Here is a 22,985-nt window from a genome sequence, read left to right as displayed (position 1 = left end):
ATTCCAGAAAATGATGTCATGGCTTTAGAAGCTTCTGATAGGCTAATTGACATAATTTGAGTCAATTGGAGGTGTACCTGTGGATGTACTTCACCGCCAACCTTCAAACTCAGTGCCTCTATGCTTGACATCATGGGAAAATAAAAGAAATCAGCCAAGACCTCAGAAAAAAATTGCAGACCTCCACAAGTCTTGTTCATCCTTGGGAGCAATTTCCAAACACTTGGACATTTTAGGTACCACATTCATCTGTTTTAGGTACCACATTCATCTGTATCTAAAGTAGTACGCAAGTATATACACCATGGGACCACGCAGCCATCATACTGCTCAGGAAGGAGAAGCGCAATGTCTCCTAGAGATGGATGTACTTTGGTGAATAAAGTGAAAATCAATCCCAGAAGAACAGCAAAGGACCTTGTGAAGATGCTGGAGGAAACAGGTACAAAAGTAGCTATATCAACAGTAAAATGAGTCTTATATCGAAATAACCTGAAAGGCCGCTCAGCAAGGAATAAGCCACTGCTCCAAAACCGCCATAAAAAAGCCAGACAAGTGTTGGCAGTTGCACTTGGGGACAAAGATCGTACTTTTTGGAGAAATGTCCTCTGGTCTGATGAAACAAAAATAGGACCTTTTGGCCATAATGACCATCGTTGTGTTTGGAGGAAAAAGGGGGAGGCTTGCAAGCCGAAGAACACTATCCCAACCGTGAAGCACGGAGGTGGCAGCATCATGTTGTGGGGATGCTTTGCTGCAGGAGGGACTGGTGCACTTCAAAAAATAGACGGCATCATGAGGCCGCGTGTGCGAGCAAGGAGGCTTACAAATCTGGCTCAGTTACATCAGCTTTGTCAGGAGAAATGGGCCAAAATTCACCCAACTTATTGTGGGAATTTTGTGGAAGGCTACCCGAAACGTTTGACCCAAGTTAAACAATTTAAAGGCAATGCTACCAAATACTAATTGAGTGTATGTAAACTTCTGACCCATTGGGAATGTGATGAAAGAAATAAAAGCTGAAAGAAATAATTCTCTCTACTATTATTCTGACATTTCACATTCTTAAAATAAAGTGGTGATCCTAACTGACTTAAGACGGGGAATTTTTACTAGGATTAAATGTCAGGAATTGTGAAAAACTGAGTTGAAATTTATTTGGCTAAGGTGTATGTAAACTTCTGACTTCAACTGTAGGTTTTAAATCAACTTGTGAATGTTATTGAATACAGCTACAGTATGGGAGAGGGGCTCCTTCTGCATGATCCCCCCTTATATCTTAATGTAATGACATGATAAAAAATTACCAGATAAACCCTAGTTTATAGAAAAACCCACTTATGTAAATTGATATGTCTGTATGTTATTTTCAATAAATTTGCAAAAATGAATAAAAAATGTTTTCCCACTTTGTCATTATGGGGTATTGTGTGGATGGGTGGATAAAAAACATATATTTTATCCATTTTGAATTCAGGTTGTAACAACAAAATGTGGAATAAGTTAAAAGGGTATGAATACTTACTGAAGGCACTGTATCTGACAGTCACTATATTGCCCGAGCCAGTGATTTGTGTACAATTTCACTTAGTTAGCTACTATACAAATATCATTCTGTTACATACATGACCACGTTTCTACCATGATACATAGTTAAATTAGCCAGTACTTTGTCAGTGTAAGGGGTATTTGGTTGCACCTGGAATTCAAGCTACTGACTCATACCACTGAATGACATTGAGAGAAGTCTATTACGGGTGTTTCCCATGGATATCGTACTGCCTTACAGTCTGTGGATGGGAGTGGTGGGTGGGGGAGGTTAAGAGTGGTGGGTGGGGGAGGTTAAGAGTGGTGGGTGGGGGAGGTTAAGTTAGCAGGATGTGAATCAAAACAAAGCGGTTGGCATATTTCTGTGAGAGCAGCTCCAGCTCCACTGCTGAAATCTGGTCACTGTAACCCAAGCTGAGTCTGGGAGAGGGGCTCCCTCTGAGAAAAGCAACCCGCGTCCCAAGGGGGCTCAGTCTGTCCAAATATTTTACCAAACACACAGATAAGTGCCTGTAGCCTGCAGACAATCACAGAACATTGCTTTCTCTGCTTGCTTCCACTTTCAAGGGACGGTTCACTCAAAATACATGCTTTGACATAAAGTCACAATAAAATAGTATAGAAAAAGTATGAAAAATTACTGTGCTCCCTCTTCAATATCTTTGGTGTCCACATGGGGTGGGAATGAAGACAAGGCATCAAAGAAAGTAGAAAACACCTTAAACTAAGTGCTTCCGCTTTAGATGATGAATCATTTAATCCAAGAAAAGTGGCCAGATGTTCTCAAGCCATGCAGTAAAAGTAAGGGGACCCCTCTTTCAAAGACTTATCGTCCAAATCCTTCCTTTGGTCACAACAAAGGCTGTGGTGGGTTTTTCTGGGTCTCATTCCTTCTGTTGACAAACTAATTCCAGGCTGGAAAACCAGCCCTCCATAAATCAGATCTGCTGCCACTCAGAGCAAAACACAGACAGACAGATGCAGTTGAGAGCCATGCCAATGGTTCACCTCATAAGCTCCCGTCCTTTAGCTGTGCTTCAAGTCAGCCAGGTCAGAGCCTTAGTTGTTTATAAATGAGGTACATGTCTGTTTGAAGGGTGTTTTGGGGTGTCTGGAATAGTTACAGTACATTCTTAGACTCTCATGACAATAGTTGTGCTCCTGGAATAACAATAAAAATGTTTATGGGTACTTGTAGATTAATCATTTTAGCATGTGAGGTCTCTATTCTTAGTCTCCTCAGATGCACACTTGCTTGGTTTTTCTAAAGTTCAGACTCTCACTATGGGGATGATTTGCTTCCTTTGCTTGTTGAGTAGGGAGATGTGGATAATTGATGATGCACTAGAGGAAAGTAATCACCTTGTTCCCTACTGTGGATTCAAGGAACCTGTCATCATATACAGTGCCTTCAGAAAGTATTCATACCCCTTGACTTATACTTTCTGAAGGCACTGTAAATGCAAATAACAATTCACCACAAAGACTTGGTTTTAGAGGATGAAAGCAAATGATTGTGGCAGCGTTCAAGCCCCTGTCATGAAAGCCTGAAAAAAAAGAGTCAAGTGAAATATTACAGACCCAATGCTAATTTCTTTCACCTACTCATTCAAAAGGTTTTTCTTAATATTTTTTTACTATTTTCTACATTGTAGAATAATAGTAAAGAAATCAAACTATGAAATAACACATATAGTAACCATGTAGTAACCCAAAAAAGTTTTAAACAAATCAAAATATATTTTAGATTCTTCAAAGTAGCCACCCTTTGCATTGATGACAGCTCTGCACACTCTTGGCATTCTCTCAACCAGCTTCACCTGGAATGTTTTCCTACAGTCTTGTAGTTCCCACATATGCTGAGCACTTGTTGGCTGATTTTCCTTCACTCAGCAGTCCAACTCATCCCAAACAATTTCAAATGGGTTGAGGTCAGATGATTGTGGAGGCCAGGTCATCTGATGCAGCACTCCATCACTCTCCTTCTTGGTCAAATAGCCTTTACATAGCCTGGAGGTGTGTTGGTTCATTGTCCTGTTGAAAAACAAATGATAGTCCCACTAAGCGCAAACCAGATGGGATGGTATATGGCTGCAGAATGCTGTGGTAGCCATGCTGGTTAAGTGTGCCTTGAATTCTAAATGAATCACCGACAGTGTCACCAGCAAAGCACCCCCACACCATCACACCTCCTCCTCCATGCTTTGCGGTGGGAAGCACACATGCAGAGATCATCCGTTCACCTTCTCTGTGTCTCACAAAGAACCAACAAATCTCAAATTTGGACTCATCAGAACAAAGGACAAATTTCCACCAGTCTAATGTCCATTTCTCGTATTTCTTGGCTCAAGCAAGTCTCTTCTTATTATTGGTGTCCTTTACGAGTGATTTCTTTTCCAGCAATTTGACCATGAAGACCTGATTCACACAGTCTCCTCTGAACAGTTGATGTTGAGATGTGTCTGTTACTTGAAATCTGTGAAGCATTTATTTGGGATGCAATTTCTGAGGCTGGTAACTCTAATGAACTTATCCTCTGCAGCAGAGGTAACTCTGGATCTTCCTTTCGTGTGGCAGTCCTCATAAGAGCCAGTTTCATCATAGCGCTTGATGGTTTTTGTGACTGCCCTTGAAAAAACTTTCAAAGTTCTTGACATTTTCCAGATTAAGACATAAGGGTCAGTCAAAGTAATGATGGACTGTCTTTTCTCTTTGCTTATTTGAGCTGTTCTTGCTATAATATGGACTAATATGGTATTTTACCATATAGGGCTATCTTCTGTATACCACCCCTACCTTGTCAAAACACAACTGATTGGCTCAAATGCATTAAGAAGGAAAGAAATCCCACAAATTAACTGTTAACAATGCACACTTTTTAATTGAAATGCGTTCCAGGTCTCTACCTCATGAAGTTTGTTGAGAGAATGCCAAGAGTGTGCAAAGCTGTCATCAAGGCAAAGGGAGAATCTCAAATATAAAATATATTTTTTGGTTACTAAGAGATTCCATACAGTGCCTTGCGAAAGTATTCGGCCCCCTTGAACTTTGCGACCTTTTGCCACATTTCAGGCTTCAAACATAAAGATATAAAACTGTATTTTTTTGTGAAGAATCAACAAGTGGGACACAATCATGAAGTGGAACGACATTTATTGGATATTTCAAACTTTTTTAACAAATCAAAAACTGAAAAATTGGGCGTGCAAAATTATTCAGCCCCTTTACTTTCAGTGCAGCAAACTCTCTCCAGAAGTTCAGTGAGGATCTCTGAATGATCCAATGTTGACCTAAATGACTAATGATGATAAATACAATCCACCTGTGTGTAATCAAGTCTCCGTATAAATGCACCTGCACTGTGATAGTCTCAGAGGTCCGTTAAAAGCGCAGAGAGCATCATGAAGAACAAGGAACACACCAGGCAGGTCCGAGATACTGTTGTGAAGAAGTTTAAAGCCGGATTTGGATACAAAAAGATTTCCCAAGCTTTAAACATCCCAAGGAGCACTGTGCAAGCGATAATATTGAAATGGAAGGAGTATCAGACCACTGCAAATCTACCAAGACCTGGCCATCCCTCTAAACTTTCAGCTCATACAAGGAGAAGACTGATCAGAGATGCAGCCAAGAGGCCCATGGTCACTCTGGATGAACTGCAGAGATCTACAGCTGAGGTGGGAGACTCTGTCCATAGGACAAAGATCAGTCGTATATTGCACAAATCTGGCCTTTATGGAAGAGTGGCAAGAAGAAAGCCATTTCTTAAAGATATCCATAAAAAGTGTTGTTTAAAGTTTGCCACAAGCCACCTGGGAGACACACCAAACATGTGGAAGAAGGTGCTCTGGTCAGATGAAACCAAAATTGAACTTTTTGGCAACAATGCAAAATGTTATGTTTGGCGTAAAAGCAACACAGCTCATCACCCTGAACACACCATCCCCACTGTCAAACATGGTGGTGGCAGCATCATGGTTTGGGCCTGCTTTTCTTCAGCAGGGACAGGGAAGATGGTTAAATTGATGGGAAGATGGATGGAGCCAAATAAAGGACCATTCTGGAAGAAAACCTGATGGAGTCTGCAAAAGACCTGAGACTGGGACGGAGATTTGTCTTCCAACAAGACAATGATCCAAAACATAAAGCAAAATCTACAATGGAATGGTTCAAAAATAAACATATCCAGGTGTTAGAATGGCCAAGTCAAAGTCCAGACCTGAATCCAATCGAGAATCTGTGGAAAGAACTGAAAACTGCTGTTCACAAATGCTCTCCATCCAACCTCACTGAGCTCGAGCTGTTTTGCAAGGAGGAATGGGGAAAAATTCAGTCTCTCGATGTGCAAAACTGGTAGAGACATACCCCAAGCGACTTACAGCTGTAATCGCAGCAAAAGGTGGCGCTACAAAGTATTAACTTAAGGGGGCTGAATAATTTTGCACGCCCAATTTTTCAGTTTTTGATTTCTTAAAAAAGTTTGAAATATCCAATAAATGTCGTTCCACTTCATGATTGTGTCCCACTTGTTGTTGATTCTTCACAAAAAAATACAGTTTTATATCTTTATGTTTGAAGCCTGAAATGTGGCAAAAGGTCGCAAAGTTCAAGGGGGCCCAATACTTTCGCAAGGCACTGTATGTGTCATTTCATAGTTTTGAGGTGTTCACTATTATTCTACAATGTAGAATAGTGAAAATAAAGAAAAACCCTTGAATGAGTAGGTGTGGTCAAACTTTTGAACTGTTTCCCTTCCAAACATCAAGTTCTTATTGCAACATGGGCAATACATCTATCGTCTGATTCATCAACAAAGACTGTTTCCTTTCCTACTGGTTAAAGTCTGACACTTTGATACAAAGTGCAATTGAGGTGTCTCAACCTAATGACGAAGTTATCGTTAAAAATTCGGCACAATATAACTATATTTTTCTTTCTTTCCTATAAAATCTGACAATTGCCATGTTCCTGCAGCATGCTCATCTTGACATGGACTGGCAGTCAGGGCCGGTTCCAGGCATAAACGGCCGCTTAGGGTCCCCTGAGTTCCTTTATTTTAGGAACTCAGTTGGGGTCTCAACTTACTATTGAGAGTAAGCATCGCAGAATACACCAGGTGCAATTTCAAAGTCACTGACAGTCACTCAATTAGTCATGTCAGCTAACCATTTTTTATTGGTAGTTAGTCTAGCCAGCTGTCTAAACTTGTAGCAATCATGGCCGAATACTGCCTGGCATGCAGGGCCAGGGGGCCCCCATTGATTTCGTTTGTCATTTTCACTCAGATATAATATTATCAGGACATAAGTCATGCAGAATTGCAGGAAAACGGAAAACATGTCTCTCCACCCCATGGCAAAATTTGTGAATTGCATGAAATGTGTTATGAAATTTCAAAGTTTTCTCAATGCTCCATGGACACATTTGTAGAATCGCAGAAGACTTTCTTTAAAACTGCAACATTTTCTCTAGGCCCCAGGGCAAAATGTGTAGATTTTCAGGAAATTAACTATAAAATGTAAATGTTTCTGTCCACCATCAAGACGGGGGGCCACTATAATGTTTTTCTGCGAGGTGGAGGGCCCTCCAATCAAATCTTGTGTAGTGCCCCAAAAGTCTAGAGCCAGGCCTCCTGGGTGGCACAGTGGTTAAAGGCACTGTACTGCAGCGCCAGTTGTGCCATCAGAGACTCTGGGTTTGCACCCAGGCTCTGTCGTAACCGGTCGCGACCGGGAGGTCCGTGGGGCGAGGCAGAATTGGCCTAGCGTCGTCCGGGTTAGGGAGGGCTTGGCCGGTAGGGATGTCCTTGTCTCATCGCACACCAGCGACTCCTGTGGCAGGCCGGGCGCAGTGCGCGCTAACAAAGGTTGCCAGGTGCACTGTGTTTCCTCCGACACATTGGTGCAGCTGGCTTCCGGGTTGGATGCGCGCTGTGTTAAGAAGCAGTGCGGCTTGGTTGTGTATCGGAGGACGCATGACTTTCAACCTTGGTCTCTCCCGAGCCTGTACGGGAGTTGTAGTGATGAGACAAGATAGTAGCTACTAAACAATTGGATACCACGAAATTGGGGAGAAAAAGGGGTAAAATTCAACAAATTAACAACAAAAAGAAAAGTCTAGAGCCAGCCCTGCTGGAAGTTCATGAGAACACTTATGAAGTCCCATCATATTCTCCCTGTTCAATGTTCCAAAGATGACTCATCGTGATGACTCTTCTCTTGACCAGCTGTTTCCATAGGCCAGTGAAATATGGGGTACAGCAGCTGTGCATGCACTACCACAGGCAGCTGGCTGAGTCCCAGCACACACAGGGAGGCAGGCTTCAAGGCCAGATGACACACCAGCCGCCCAGCGCATGACGACAACCTGAGGCATCACAACCCGGAGCCTGAAACAACAAGGATGCGCTGGTTTCGATTAATGTAATGCTCCCTGGGAGCGAACAGTCTCTGAAACGACTGTGTCGATAGAGTGGGAGGGAAGAGACCTCCTATTCCCCGATGATGTAATTTCTTTACCTCAGAAGCAAATGCTTTTGGGATGAAGATGGGGAAGTCATGTGGGTATTGCCACATAAGTTGGATGACTTCTGCAACTGTGGCTTGCCTATCCAGGGATAGCAATGCCTCCTGAGCACTGACCCTGGGGTGCTTTGCTTCAACAGCTCTTTGCACTTTTTCAAGTCACAATGGAGTTTTGCAACAGGTATGTGTGCTGTGAATGTGTATGGCTTCAACTGCTCATTTTCCAGGAATACACATTCTACTTTTCATACAGGTTACAAATCTCTAGTCTCTGCATTTCCATCTCCTCTCTTTCTCTGTTGCTTTATCCCTATACAGTGCCTTTAGAAAGTATTCACACCCCTTGACTTTTTCCACATTTTGTTGTGTTACAGCCTGAATTTAAAATTGAATAAATTGAGCTTTTTTGCCATTGGACTACACACACAATAATACCCCATAATGTCAAAGTGGTATTAATCTCTTCAAAATGTTTACAAATTAATAAAAAATGAAAATCTGAAATGTCTTCGAGTCAGTAAGTATTCAACCCCTTTGTTATGGCCTAAATAAGTTCAGGAGTAAAAATGTGCTTAACAAGTCAAAATAAGTTGCATGGACTCCCTCTGTGTGTAATAGTGTTTAACATGATTTTTGAATGATTACTTCATCTTTGTACCTCACACATGGACTTTACAGTCCCTCAGCTGAGCAGTGAATTTCAAACACAGATTCAACCACAAAGACCAGGGAGGTTATCCAATGCCTCACAAAGAAGGGCACCTATTGGTAGATGGGTAAAAATAAAAACTGCAGACATTGAACATCTCTTTGAGTATGTTGAAGTTACTAAATACACTTTGGATGGTGTGTCAATACACCAGGTCACTACAAAGATACAGGTGTACTTCCAAAGTCAGTTGCCGGAGAGGAAGGACACTGCTCAGGGATTTCACCAATGGTGACTTCACAACAGTTACAGAGTTTAATGGCTGTGATAGGAGAAAACTGAGGATGGGTCAATAACATTGTAGTTACTCCACAATACTATCCTAATTGACAGAGTGAAAATAAGGAATCCTCTACAGATAACAAAACACATTTTTTGCAGTATTACTTTAGTGCCAAGTTTGGGGCAAATCCAATACAACACATTACTGAGTACCACTCTCCATATTTTCAAGCAGCGACCATGGCTGCATCGTGCTATGATATGCTTGTAATCGTAAGGACTGGGGAGTTTTTCAGCATAAAAAAGAAACGGAATGGAGATAAGCACAGGCAAAATCCTTTCAAAAAACCCTGTTCAGCCTGCTTTTCACCAGACACTGGGAGATGAATTCACCTTTCAGCAGGACAATAACCGAAAACACAAGGCCAATTCTACACTGGAGTTGCTTACCAAGAAGACAGTGAATGTTCCTGAGTGGTCGAGTTACAGTTTTGACTTAAATCTACCTGAAAATCTATGGCAAGACTTGAAAATGATTGTCTAGGAATGATCAACAATTCATTTGACAGAGCTTGAAGAATTTTTAAAGGAATAATGGGCAAATGTTACACAATCCAAGTATGGAAAGCTCTTATAAACTTACCCAGAAAGATTCACAGCTGTAACCACTTTGTCATTATGGGTTATTGTGTGTAGATGGGTGAGAAAAATAAATACATGTAATCTATTTTGAATTCAGGCTGTAACACAACATAATGTCGAATAAGTCAAGGGATATGAATACTTTCTGAAGGCACTGTATACAGTATGCCATTTAGCAGACACTTTTCTCCATCGTGATATTTTCGTATGGGTGGCCCCAGTGGGAATTGAATCTACAATCCTGGCAATGCATGTGCCAATCTCTACCAACTGAGCTTGACAGGACTACTCTCCCATCTCTCCCACAGGACAACAATACACAACTCAAAATTGTGCTGCTGCCAGGGTCCCTCACCTCAAACTGCAACACGGCTACACTGGAGCTTTCCAGACCGACATTTTATACCTTTGAACATTTTTGAGTCAGATAACTTTGTTTTTTTCTGACTAGCACTACTTCTCTTGACCAAAATAAACAGATCAATTCATGCATGAAAAATATGATATGATATCTGATTGCCATGGTTGAGATCCTACAGTATAAGACCTGTGGAGTACACAGCCATGTGAATGATTGCAGAGATGGAGATGTTTGGTGGTGGGGCCAGTAGCAGATGTTCATGACTCAGGGATGAATCCTAATTCATGAGTGCTTGAAGTGCACACAAATCTCCCAATGACAGAGAAGCCATTTGCTTGTGTGAGAGGGTGTATGTGTGTGTGTGTGTGTGTGCGTGCGCGTTTGTGTGTGCGTGCGTGCATGTTATAGAGCTGAACTTCCTGCCCTCCAATCCCTGGGGTTCCTAGTCTGTGAAGACATCCGCTATAACAGAGAGGTGGAGAGTGGCAAAGTTTGGGTAGGGGGGTAATGGAGGGAATGGGGAAGACAGGGGAGGATTGGTACATTAACAACAGATGGAACGTATGACCTTGGTTTCCCCTGAAATCCAAAACAAGGCTGGACCCCCAGTAGAACAGACCAGTAGGGCCCGGGGGATCACTATACCGAGGGCCGCCCCACACCGCCACAGTCTGGCTCTGTTTACCCATTCACAGAGAGAGCACATCCAGTCAGTGAGAGGCCCCTCTCCAGATGGTGTGTGTGTGTGTGTGTGTGTGTGACCGCACAATGACTTGCAAATACAGTACGACAACAACATATTGTTTTTGTTACAATTGTACACTATCAGAGTGCAGCATACTCAGTGGTAGCCAGTGGAACACCAAGATAGAAACGATAGATAGCGATGCATACAGACAATCTTTGAGAACAACAGACACAAAAAGCTGAAACCCCTGTGAGGCCATTCTTCATTTAGACTTTGACCCATTAAAACGTTATACTGGTATCTGCAAAAACAATTCTGCCATTAACACTCATTTCACATCTTCATAACATTGCTTTCCTTCTGGAAGTTGACTCCTCAGAGTCAGCACAAAGGAGGGTCATCGCCAGTCCTATGTTGAACAGAGCTCCAGTCTGAAATGGGGTGCAGAGCCATGTTCTCTGTATTAGACACCAGTCATAAATTAGAGACCTTGGTCTCAATTGGCCTCCCTTTAAAAATAAAGTTGAAATGAAATCCATTAAATTAACTCTGAACCACCATATCGGTTACAGAAGAAATACTGTGTCTTGGTCCATTAACCCCTTGCCCGATGTGAACTTACGATAAGGAACATTGTCCCAAGAAAAAGCAGAACAGTGAGTCCAACCAAGAGGGAGGACAAGTAAGTAGAATCTGGTTCAGTGACTATTCCTATCTTCATTACACCACAGTCAGGAGATTAAATAAACTAAACAAACCACAAAACAAAGTGCCCAGTCTAGAATACAGTGCATGAGTGGGTGATGATCGGCCATTGTTTTTCACCCTGTGATTTTGATGTCATACCGTACATAGCAGGGAGTTTAGGATCAAAGAATGTATGAGGTACACAAGGGGACCACTGTTTTGACTGCAGTGCCCTTGGGGCATTTATACCTCCAGCTCACCAGCTCTCTGAGTTTAAAAGGTAGACAGATAGATAAACAGACGAACGGACTGAAGGACGGGCGGACAGACACAGGTACAGATGTAGGATCTTAATTTGACACAGCAAAATAATCCTCAGCAACAGAATTTGAACATTTAGTCCATAATGTTGCTTGATCAGTGGTTAGGCAATTAGCTGGCCAAAAGTAGGCTACATGAAAAGTGCAATACTGTTCATATAACCATGTGTTAGTGTGGGCTTTCAGTGAATTTATGTAAATCACGAAGCTCATCTACATTTGCAGGAAAATGGTCAGCATCAAAAGTGATGAAATTAAGATCCTACATCTGTACAGTACTCTACTCACCCTCTTTGCAGTCGTCTCCCAGGAAGCCTGGGCAGCACCTCCACTCCAGTGCTGTCACCTGGCGAAACGTCAGCCTGTACATGGGCCGGATCAGCGTCCTGTAACTGAGAGAAGATGATAGTTACTGATGGGCAGCACTGTAGCACTGGGGCACGTGTTCACTTCACAGACATCATTAGAGGTCTTAACACTGACGTCAGTAACATTACTGTAGGACAAACCTTCACAGACGTCATTCAAATCCTTTACAAGGGAGAGAATACACTGACCTCTTTACACTGGGAATGACTCTAAATCAAAATATGTTTAATTCATCTGTAACATAGGGATAAAATAACAATGTCGATCCAAGCTTAACACTATGTCCGAATACCCAGAGTCCATTAAAGTAGTCTTTCTGGAAGACATAGAACAATGGAATGCAACCACACAGTTACAAATCACACACATCTACAGCATATGATAAACGGCTATGGTCTTACATCAGTGTCTTTTCTGGGAGCAATGGCAGACCTGGGAATACTGGAATGGGAAAAATCCTATTCATATGCCTTAATGGTGTATGACTTGCTGCCCTGCGTGGTGTTCTAGGGAGTAAATCTGCCTTCTTCGACCAACAAAAAAATGTATAAAGAGCATTTCCATGGGGGTGAATTATCAGTCATTAGACTGTCTATAGTCAAAGCTGGATAATATAAACACATTATAATTATGACTCCTTGTGCAACATCCGGCCAGACTCTTGTCCAGCTGAACTGAAACCAGAATCAATGATCTGATCTTTTCCCTCAAGAATGCTTTGTCTTCAGGAGGTGTAGAATTATGAATCTGAAGGCACCAAAATGTAGCGGCACCAAAATGTAATGGCACTTGACCCATAGCTATCCTGAAGGCGACAAAGGGAAACCTGGAAATGGTAGCCACCAAAGCTTTTGGCTCAGCAAGATGGTTTGTTACCTTATAGGCTACTACAACCCATTATGATTTATATCTAGCTTGTTGACATGAGTGGATATTCCCTAAACTCAATATGGGTCCCAGCACAACACTGAAATCATAACACTTCATGTCTGAAGTTGTAATTGCCGCTGCATGATAATCAATCTGCATGAAGGGCCTGTGGCGGTGAGTGAGTGAATGCCATTCATACCTGATGAGGTTAGAACAGGGTCCTGGCCACCGGCAACTCTGAAACACCCGCTGTACTAGCGTCTCCGTCCCGTTGTGCACTTGGCATGACACAGTCTTCGACACTGTGTACTGACACCAGTTCCTACCAAAGGAGACCACAGGGAGGCAGAGTTTTAGCGTGTGTGTGTGTGTGTGTGTGTGTGTATAATAAAGCATTTTTTATTGCAATTCTTATTTTATTGAGGAAAACTCTCTGGCAGGTCCGCTTATGTCAATTGAGAAGTGTGGAATATCAGGACAAATCTAGTGAGACATTAAATAAATGTGTTCATATTGTCATAAACTAGTGTTGAGAGACAATGGGCAATTTCTAAGTAGTCTGCTCCATTAATACATTCCAAATCAAACCAGAGCCACATCTTAATGCTTTGTTTCATTATTGCCAGTACTGCTTTTCATTTCATTATTCATAGCAGGAATTGCAAGTTATATACTTTTGGTTACTTCATTCAGAATAAAGACAATTCAAAGTGTCATGCTCAAGCATACACAACAAGTCCAACTTCCTCAACAGAATGAGAGCTATAATTTTTTAATCTTGTTTTTTATTTAACTAGGTAAGTCAGTTATTTACAATGAGCGCCTACACCGCCAAACCTGGACGACGCTGGGCCAATTGTGCGCCGCCCTATGGTACTCCCAATAATGGCTGGTTGTGATAGAGCCTGGAATCGAACCAGGGTGTCTGTGGTGAAGCCTCAAGCACTGAGATGCTGTGCCTTAGACCGCTGCGCCACTCAGAGCTCCCCCCAAAATAGATATTTCTATTTCTATTTCATGTTTATCCTTGAACAACAACTTGGAATCATAATAACTTTTCTGATGAATACATGAGTGACTTCATTAGGTTTTCATTTAGGCTACTTATTTGCTTGAGGTCCACTTACCTGCGAGCCGAGTTGGTGCCTGCAAGGGGTCCAGCAGTGTGTTCAGTGTGGATGCGTTGCAATGTCACACCTGGAAACTGATAGACAAACCCGGTCCCTTGTGACAGACTGGGTGAACACATCCAAATACAGAGAAAGCTCAAAATTATTGAAGCTGTCATTGTCTGCGAATTTATGGTTCCTTTCGAGTGATAGTTTGAAGTGTATAACGTTTGGAGACGGACGTCTTGGGAAGGCAAAGCCGCAGGGAACGAATATAGCGTCCTAATTTGTCATTAAAGTAAATTAATTCCATATAAATCTGCAACGTCGTGAGACATTCTGTAGTGTTCTCCTGGTCCCTGCCTTCGTCGTGTTAGGCGTTTGCCTTCCAACTCTGGAGGGAATGTCTACTGTCTGCAGCAGCGTGCGCGCTATATGCAGCAGTTTTTGCGCAGAGCAAATTACCGCTCAGTAATGTGGAACGGATAAAGTTCACCACCATCAACAGAATATATAGTGGTAGGCTAGCTATTCGTTTTACATGTATGGAATAGGAAGCCGTATCAAACCTTATCCATACATAATTTACGAGGCACCAACATTAACTAACAAGTGCGTAAATTCAAATCAAATAGTGATGCAAATCATATCGGTTTAATTGATCAAAAAGTGTAAAAAGTAGCAATAGATCTGAAGGAAATAACTAGTATAGGCAGGTAGGGGCCTAGAGTAAGAGTGCATTTACACATTGTTACATAGTACTCACAACCAGTATAATCTCCCGTGGGCATGTTTTACTTCTGGGTTACAGAGATTACAAGTAGTATAATTGTCCCCAACAATGAAATCGGGGATGGGACTGTGGATCTGTCTCTATCCATTAGTTGGCTATCTGATGGGACATCTCAGACAGCACAGGACCGATTTTGATGAAACTTGGGTGAATTATGTGTCTTGCCATAGAGATCTGGTATTTACGAAATTACACTGATTGGCCCAAATCGGGAGATAATAATTATCTTAAATGTGTTAGTCACAGGTGATAACTCAATTGGCCCAAGGTGGCGCTGCATCATTTGTGGGGGATGACATGTTTACTGTTGTCTTGTTCTCTTTTGATCTCACATGAGCAGAATTGTATCATCCTTTTAATGCAGAGGAGGTTGATGGCTGGAACAGTCCCTTGGTCACATCATCAGGATATCAACGAATTTCTGTAAATGCAAACACCCTGCCATATTTGTGGTATTTTATAAAACATAATAATACAAAATGTATTTATGAACGTAAGCGTCTACTAAAGAGTCCAGAGGCTTCATCTCCAACAACAACTTGTTAGAGAGAAAACATAAACATCATTCACGAGAGATACTTACGAGCTCAAAGAAAAATGTCGCTGGTTTAGGAGGATTCAAGCACTGTTAAGGACAACAAACCCAATCAAGAAAACAAACCAAAGCCATTTTGCCAAGCGGTATCAAAGATGGCACCAAACAATCCACAAGCAATGGATGTTGACTTGTTAAAATCCATCAACGAGAGGGTTGCCAAACTTGATATCTTGGATATATTACGAGAGGACATCAATGCATTATGTGCCAGTCTAGAAATCAGCCAATGTCAGATTGATGATCTAAGGAAAGAGAACACAGAACTGAAAGGTACTGTAGACTTTATTCATGGTAAGGTGTTGGTGGTGCAAAGGGAGAACAAACAACTTAATTAAAGAAACCCTGCTTGATGTACAGTGTCAAACAATGCGGTACAATCTAATCTTTTCAGGGATACCGGAGAATGACAACAGCAGAAGCTGCGAGGACACAGTCCGAGACTTTATGTCAACTCAACTGAAACTGCCCATTGATGTTGTGCGTAATGTCACTTTCTCCAGAGTCCATAGAATGAGTAAGGCGTCTGGGAATTGGCCACGGGCTATTATTGCATGTTTTGACAATTTTAAGCAAAAGGAAATGGCGAAGAGCAGGGGCATAGAACTAAGAAACGCTGATTTTGGAATGAATGATCACTTCCCCACAGAGATCAATGAAAGGAGAAATACATGTATCCCATCATGAATGAAAAGCGTTGCCTGAATCAACGAGTCTCCATGGTGATGGATAAACTTTACATCAACGGGCAACTGTATCGGGACTCTAGAGTAACTCCCTGGCTATTTTAATCCAACTGTATCGGGACTCTAGAGTAACTCCCTGGCTATTTTAATCCAACTGTATCGGGACTAGTGTAACTCCCTGGCTATTTTAATCCAACTGTATCGGGACTAGTGTAACTCCCTGGCTATTTTAATCCAACTGTATCGTGACTCTAGAGTAACTCCCTGGCTATTTTAATCCAACTGTATCGGGACTCTAGAGTAACTCCCTGGCTATTTTAATCCAACTGTATCGGACTAGTGTAACTCCCTGGCTATTTTAATCCAACTGTATCGGGACTAGTGTAACTCCCTGGCTATTTTAATCCAACTGTATCGGGACTCTAGAGTAACTCCCTGGCTATTTTAATCCAACTGTATCGGGACCCTAGAGTAACTCCCTAGCTATTTTAATTCTATGTTCAAATCTGAGTTTGTGTTTTGTAGTGTATCATGACAACTTCAACTATAATGAATACTGATCTCCACTATAATGACTCTCCACTATAATGAATACATGATCTATTCATCTCCACAGGGTTTCATATAGCTCAGGTGAATGTACAGTATGTAGCCTTCCTAACACAATACATGAGGTTTTCAACTTGGTCAACATAAATAATATCCATATTTTAGCTTTGACCGAAACACATTTAGATTGTATCTGTAAATGATGGGCAAATTAACATTATATAGTCTACTCTGAAGGAATAGGAATGGTGTGGGTGTAGCACTGTACATTCAGAATCATGTTTTTATTGTATATATTTATTTAACCTTTATTTATCTAGGCAAGTCAGTTAAGAACAAATTCTTATTTACAATGAAGGTCTACTAAAAAGCCTCCTGCGGTGATGGGGCCTGGGATTAAAGAAATACATTTTTAAAAATACAATATAAATATAGGCCAAAAAACACATCACAACAAGAGACACACAACACTTAGGTCTTAGGTCTCTCTACATAAAGAGAGACCTAAGACAACATAACAAGGCAGAAACACAACATGGTAGCAGCACAAAAACATTGTAAAAACATTATTGGGCAACGTCAACAGCACAAAGGTCAAGAAGGTAGAGACAACAATACATCATACAAAGCAGCCACAACTGTCAGTAAGAGTGTCCATGATTGAGTCTTTGAATGAAGAGATTGAGATAAAACTGTCCAGTTTGAGTGTTTGTTGAAGCTCGCTCCAGTCGCTAGCTGCAGTGAATCGAAAAGAAGAGCGATCCAGGGATCTGTGTGCTTTGGGGACCTTTAACAGAATGTGACTGGTAGAACTGGTGTTGTATGTGGAGAATGTGGGCTGCAGTAGATATCTCAGATAAGGGGGAGGTGAGGTCTAAGAGGGTTTTATAAATAAGCATCAACCAGTGGGTCTTGCGACAGGTATACGGACAGGCTTTGATATGTGCTGAGAGAAGGACAGTGCACCATCTAGCCATACTCCCAAGTACTTGTATGAGGTGACTACCTCAAGCTCTAAACCCTCAGAGGTAGTGATAACACCTGTGGGAAGATTGGCATTCTTCTTACCAAACCACATGACCTTTGTTTTTGGAGGTGTTCAGAACAAGGTTAAGGGTAGAGAAAGCTTGTTGGACACTAAGAAAGCTTTGTTGTGGAGCATTTAACACAAAATCTGGGGAGGGTCCAGCTGAGAATAAGACTGTATCATCTGCATATAAATGGAAGAGAGAGCTTCCTACTGCCTGAGCTATGTTGTTGATGTAAATTGAGAAGTGCGTGGGGCCTAGGATTGAGCCTTGGGGTACTCCCTTGGTGACAGGCAGTGGCTGAGACAGCAGATTTTCTGACATATATATATGTATATATACACTGCTCAAAAAAATAAAGGGAACACTAAAATAACACATCCTAGATCTGAATGAATGAAATATTCTTATTAAATACTTTTTTCTTTACATAGTTGAATGTGCTGACAACAAAATCACACAAAAAGTATCAATGGAAATTAAATTTATCAATTGGATTTGGAGTCACACTCAAAATTAAAGTGGAAAACCACACTACAGGCTGATCCAACTTTGATGTAATGTCCTTAAAACAAGTCAAACTGAGGCTCAGTAGTGTGTGTGGCCTCCACGTGCCTGTATGACCTCCCTACAATGCCTGGGCATGCTCCTGATGAGGTGGCGGATGGTCTCCTGAGGGATCTCCTCCCAGACCTGGACTAAAGCATCCGCCAACTCCTGGACAGTCTGTGGTGCAACGTGGCGTTGGTGGATGGAGCGAGACATGATGTCCCAGATGTGCTCAATTGGATTCAGGTCTGGGGAACGGGCGGGCCAGTCCATAGCATCAATGCCTTCCTCTTGCAGGAACTGCTGACACACTCCAGCCACATGAGGTCTAGCATTGTCTTGCATTAGGAGGAACCCAGGGCCAACCTCACCAGCATATGGTCTCACAAGGGGTCTGAGGATCTCATCTCGGTACCTAATGGCAGTCAGGCTACCTCTGGCGAGCACATGGAGGGCTGTGCGGCCCCCCAAAGAAATGCCACCCCACACCATGACTGACCCACCACCAAACCGGTCATGCTGGAGGATGTTGCAGGCAGCAGAACGTTCTCCACGGCATCTCCAGACTCTGTTACGTCTGTCACATGTGCTCAGTGTGAACCTGCTTTCATCTGTGAAGAGCACAGGGCGCCAGTGGCAAATTTGCCAATCTTGGTGTTCTCTGGCAAATGCCAAACGTCCTGCACGATGTTGGGCTGTAAGCACAACCCCCACCTGTGGACATCGGGCACTCATACCACCCTCATGGAGTCTGTTTCTGACCGTTTGAGCAGACACATGCACATTTGTGGCCTGCTGGAGGTCATTTTGCAGGGCTCTGGCAGTGCTCCTCCTGCTCCTCCTTGCACAAAGGCAGAGGTAGCGATCCTGCTGCTGGGTTGTTGCCCTCCTACGGCCTCCTCCACGTCTCCTGATGTACTGGCCTGTCTCCTGGTAGCACCTCCATGCTCTGGACACTACGCTGACAGACACAGCAAACCTTCTTGCCACAGCTCGCATTGATGTGCCATCCTGGATGAGCTGCACTACCGGAGCCACTTGTGTGGGTTGTAGACGCCGTCTCATGCTACCACTAGAGTGAAAGCACCGCCAGCATTCAAAAGTGACCAAAACATCAGCCAGGAAGCATAGGAACTGAGAAGTGGTCTGTGGTCAACACCTGCAGAACCACTCCTTTATTGGGGGTGTCTTGCTAATTGCCTATAATTTCCACCTGTTGTCTATTCCATTTGCACAACAGCATGTGAAATGTATTGTCAATAAGTGTTGCTTCCTAAGTGGACAGTTTGATTTCACAGAAGTGTGATTGACTTGGAGTTACATTGTGTTGTTTAAGTGTTCCCTTTATTTTTTTGAGCAGTGTATATACACTGTACTCTTTTATATACACTGTACTCTTTGAGAGAGGTAGTTAGCAAACCAGGCCAAAGACCCCTCAGAGACACCAACACTCCTTAGCCGGGCCACAAGATTGGAATTGTCTACAGTATCAAAAGCTTTGGCCAAGTCAATAAAAATAGCAGCACAATATTGCTTAGAATAAAGGGCAATGGTGACATCATTGAGGACCTTTAATGTTGCAGTGACACATCCAGATTGCATACCCGAGAGAATACTATAGACATCAAGAAAGCCAGTCAGTTGATTTTGGACTTTTTCCAACACTTTCGATAAACAGGGCAACATAGAAATAGGCCTATAACAGTTAGGATCAGCTTGATCTCCCCCTTTAAATAAAGGACGAACTGTGGCTGACTTCCAAGCAATGGAAACCTCCCCAGAAAGGAGAGACAGGTTCTAAAGGAGAGAGATAGGCTTGCGATGATAGGGGCAGCAACCTTAAATGAAGAAAGGGTCTAAACCATCTGACCAAGATGTTTTTTGGGGGTCAAGTTTAAGGATCTCCTTTAGCACCTCGGACTCAGTGACTGACTGCAGGGAGAAACTTTGTAGCGGGGCAGGGGAAAAAGAGGGAGAAGCGTCGGGGATAGTCGCATGAGAAGGGGTGGGAGATGAGGAAATGTTGGATGGGCAAGTAAGCATGGCTGAGTCAAATAGGAATCCTGGCTTAATGAAGTGGTGATTAAAGAGCTCAGCCATGTGCTTCTTGTCAGTAACAACCACATCATAAACATTAAGGTACATGGGCAGCTGTGAGGAGAAGGGTTTATTCTCCAGGTCTTTAACCGTTTTCCAGAACTTCTTGGGGTTAAACCCACATAGAGAGAACTGCTCCTTAAGGTAACTAACTATGCATTCCGGATAGCCTGAGTAGACATATTTCTCATTTGCCAGAACGATAGCCAGTCAGCCTGAGTATGCGTGTGACGTGCCTTTCGCCAAATTCAATTCTTGAGGTGGAGTAACTCTGCAAGATCACAGTCGAACCAGGGGCTGAACCTGTTTTTAATTCTCATTTTCTTTATGGGGGTATGTTTGTTAACAATACCACTGAAAATATTTAAAAAAGAAGGTCCAAGCGTCTCCGACAGAGGGGATCAAGCTGATTCTATACCATTTTACATATACCTTTTAAGAGGAGGGATGACCTGAATGTATGTCAAATGTTTTACAAAGAAAATGTATTTACTGAGCGATAATGTAAACATACATTCTTCCAAACAAGCTATTGTCCAATGGATTGATGATCATATGAGCAAAAAACCTGCTCTTTTAATCTACAAATGGTGTCAGTAGAGGAGGTGTTAAACCTATTGAAGTCATTTAAATCTACAGGTTATGATCTTATGGACAATTTTTTACCAAGCTATGCTACTTCCCAGATTGCAGCTCCACTGAAATACATATTTAATTGGTCACAGAAAAAGGGACGTTTGCAAATGTATGGAAGCATGTTAAACTGTGTCCTATCCCGAAAGACAGCAAAGAACCCATTACTCCTGCCAATATTCTACCAATTAGTCTACTCCCTTCACTCAGTAAGATATTGGAGGGTATTGTGAGTAGGCAAATATGGGAGTGGAGTACATGGAAAATAATTATCTGATTACAGCCAATCAGCATGCTTATCGCAAAAACAATTCCACTACCACTGCATTGGTTAACATGACTGACTAGTGGGTCAATGCTATGGATAATGGCAGGTTTGTAGGTGTACAATTTTTTGATTTTTGTGCAGCATTTGATTTAGTGGATCATGAAATCATTTGGACAAAATTATTGCATTTTGGTTTTAAGGAGGTATTGAATTGGGTACAGTCATATGTAACGGACAGGAAACAGTCCACCTATATCAATGGTTCATTTTCTTCCCCTCATGCTTTAAACTGTGGAATACCGCAGGGCAGCTGCCTTGGGCCACTTCTTTACTTAATATATACCAACGAACTTCCTTATGCCGTATCTGAAACTCAAACTACTATATTTGCAGATGATACTACAATTTATACAGCAAGGTTAAACAGGTACAGCCAGCTCTACAAGTAGATTTGGAAAATATCAGGGAGTGGGTTTGCTGGAACAAACTTGTTTTAAACACCAAGAAAACCAAAGTTATGTTGGTCTGTTCCACCAGCATGCCGGGGAGTACAAATTGAAGAAGTGACAGAAACCAAACAACTAGGAGTGCAGCTAGACAACTGCTTATCATGGTCGTCTCAAATAACTCATCTATGTAAAAAAAACGATTAAAACAGCATGCATGATCAGAAGGATAGCCAAATACTTACTGGGAAAGATTTTTAAGCAAATAACACAAGCATTAGTTGGGAGTCAGGTGAACTACTGTTCTGTGTTCTGGGGAAATGCATCAGCAAGTGAAATTAGGAGGCTGCAGATTGAACAGAACTAAGCAGCAATGATTGTTTTAAGGTGGAGATATGGTTTTTCTGTTGTAGTCATGCTCAATGCTCATGGTTGGCCATCAATCAACAAGATAATTGAAAAATACATGCTTATTTTATTTCATAATATACACCATTTAAAACGTCCAAACTCTATTCACAGCAGTATTCAGTTGGTAAGAGACAGACGTATTATTCCGTAGTATTCCGTAAATACTAGGAATAGATTTTCCACATACTGTATGTGTTATCCAGGCAGAAAAGAGAAATTGGCAAAATAATGATTTCGATTCAGAGCAATAAAGAAATTGAATTATTTATCTGAGCAAACCAGAAACATTCAATATATACATTCAAACAATACTTTAAAACCATTTGAATATAATACATAGGAAAGTTGTGCTGGACTATGGTAGATGAAGAATCAATCTATCTTTTTAGACTGTTTAACTGGTCAATATGTCAGTGTATTATGTCTGTTTGTAACAGTGTGTTACATGTGAAAATGTGATCGTATTATAAATTGTATTTTAATGTTTAAGGACACTTGGAAGATTAGTCCAAATGAGGACTAAAAGAGATCCTAATAAAATGTACAGCCCACAGATGGGCCATGACTCATACAGAATATCTTAATACGGTCTAGAACAAAACAAGCACATTACAAACAAAAACATTGGATCCCTGTAGGATGTACGAATATTAATATTAATAATACTGTATAAACATAAAAATATGGGAACATAAACAAATCCCTTGACTTCTGTCATTGCTTAGTCTGAGTATATCCATTGCACATTACCCTGACCAAAAACTTGAATCAGTTAGTTAGTTATCGCCATCTTGTGGTCACAGTATATCATTGCCTCTGTGGTGAGTTCCAAGACAGCCTGTCCACTCCAGCTCAGTGTCCCCCCTCCCCCTCCAGTCACC

General features: G+C 41.8%; 1 protein-coding gene across 1 annotated transcript in view; it reads right to left on the bottom strand.

The window, feature by feature from the left end:
• Nucleotides 1-14,504, bottom strand: part of LOC112228529 (collagen alpha-1(XXVI) chain) — a 62,030-nt gene extending 47,526 nt beyond the window's left edge. The window contains exons 1-3 of the mRNA XM_024393926.1: nt 14,068-14,504; nt 13,140-13,262; nt 11,990-12,093 (exon numbers count right to left, since the gene is read on the bottom strand). Of these exons, the coding sequence (XP_024249694.1) occupies nt 11,990-12,093; nt 13,140-13,262; nt 14,068-14,228 (388 nt within the window). The 5' untranslated portion in view covers nt 14,229-14,504. The remainder of the gene's footprint in view (nt 1-11,989; nt 12,094-13,139; nt 13,263-14,067) is intronic.
• Between the last annotated feature and the right edge of the window lie 8,481 nt (nt 14,505-22,985).

The sequence above is a fragment of the Oncorhynchus tshawytscha genome, linkage group LG30 (assembly GCF_018296145.1).
Source record: "Oncorhynchus tshawytscha isolate Ot180627B linkage group LG30, Otsh_v2.0, whole genome shotgun sequence".
Lineage (NCBI taxonomy): Eukaryota > Metazoa > Chordata > Actinopteri > Salmoniformes > Salmonidae > Oncorhynchus > Oncorhynchus tshawytscha.
Note: the sequence above shows the minus strand (reverse complement) of the source record. Positions and strands in the feature narration are given on the sequence as shown.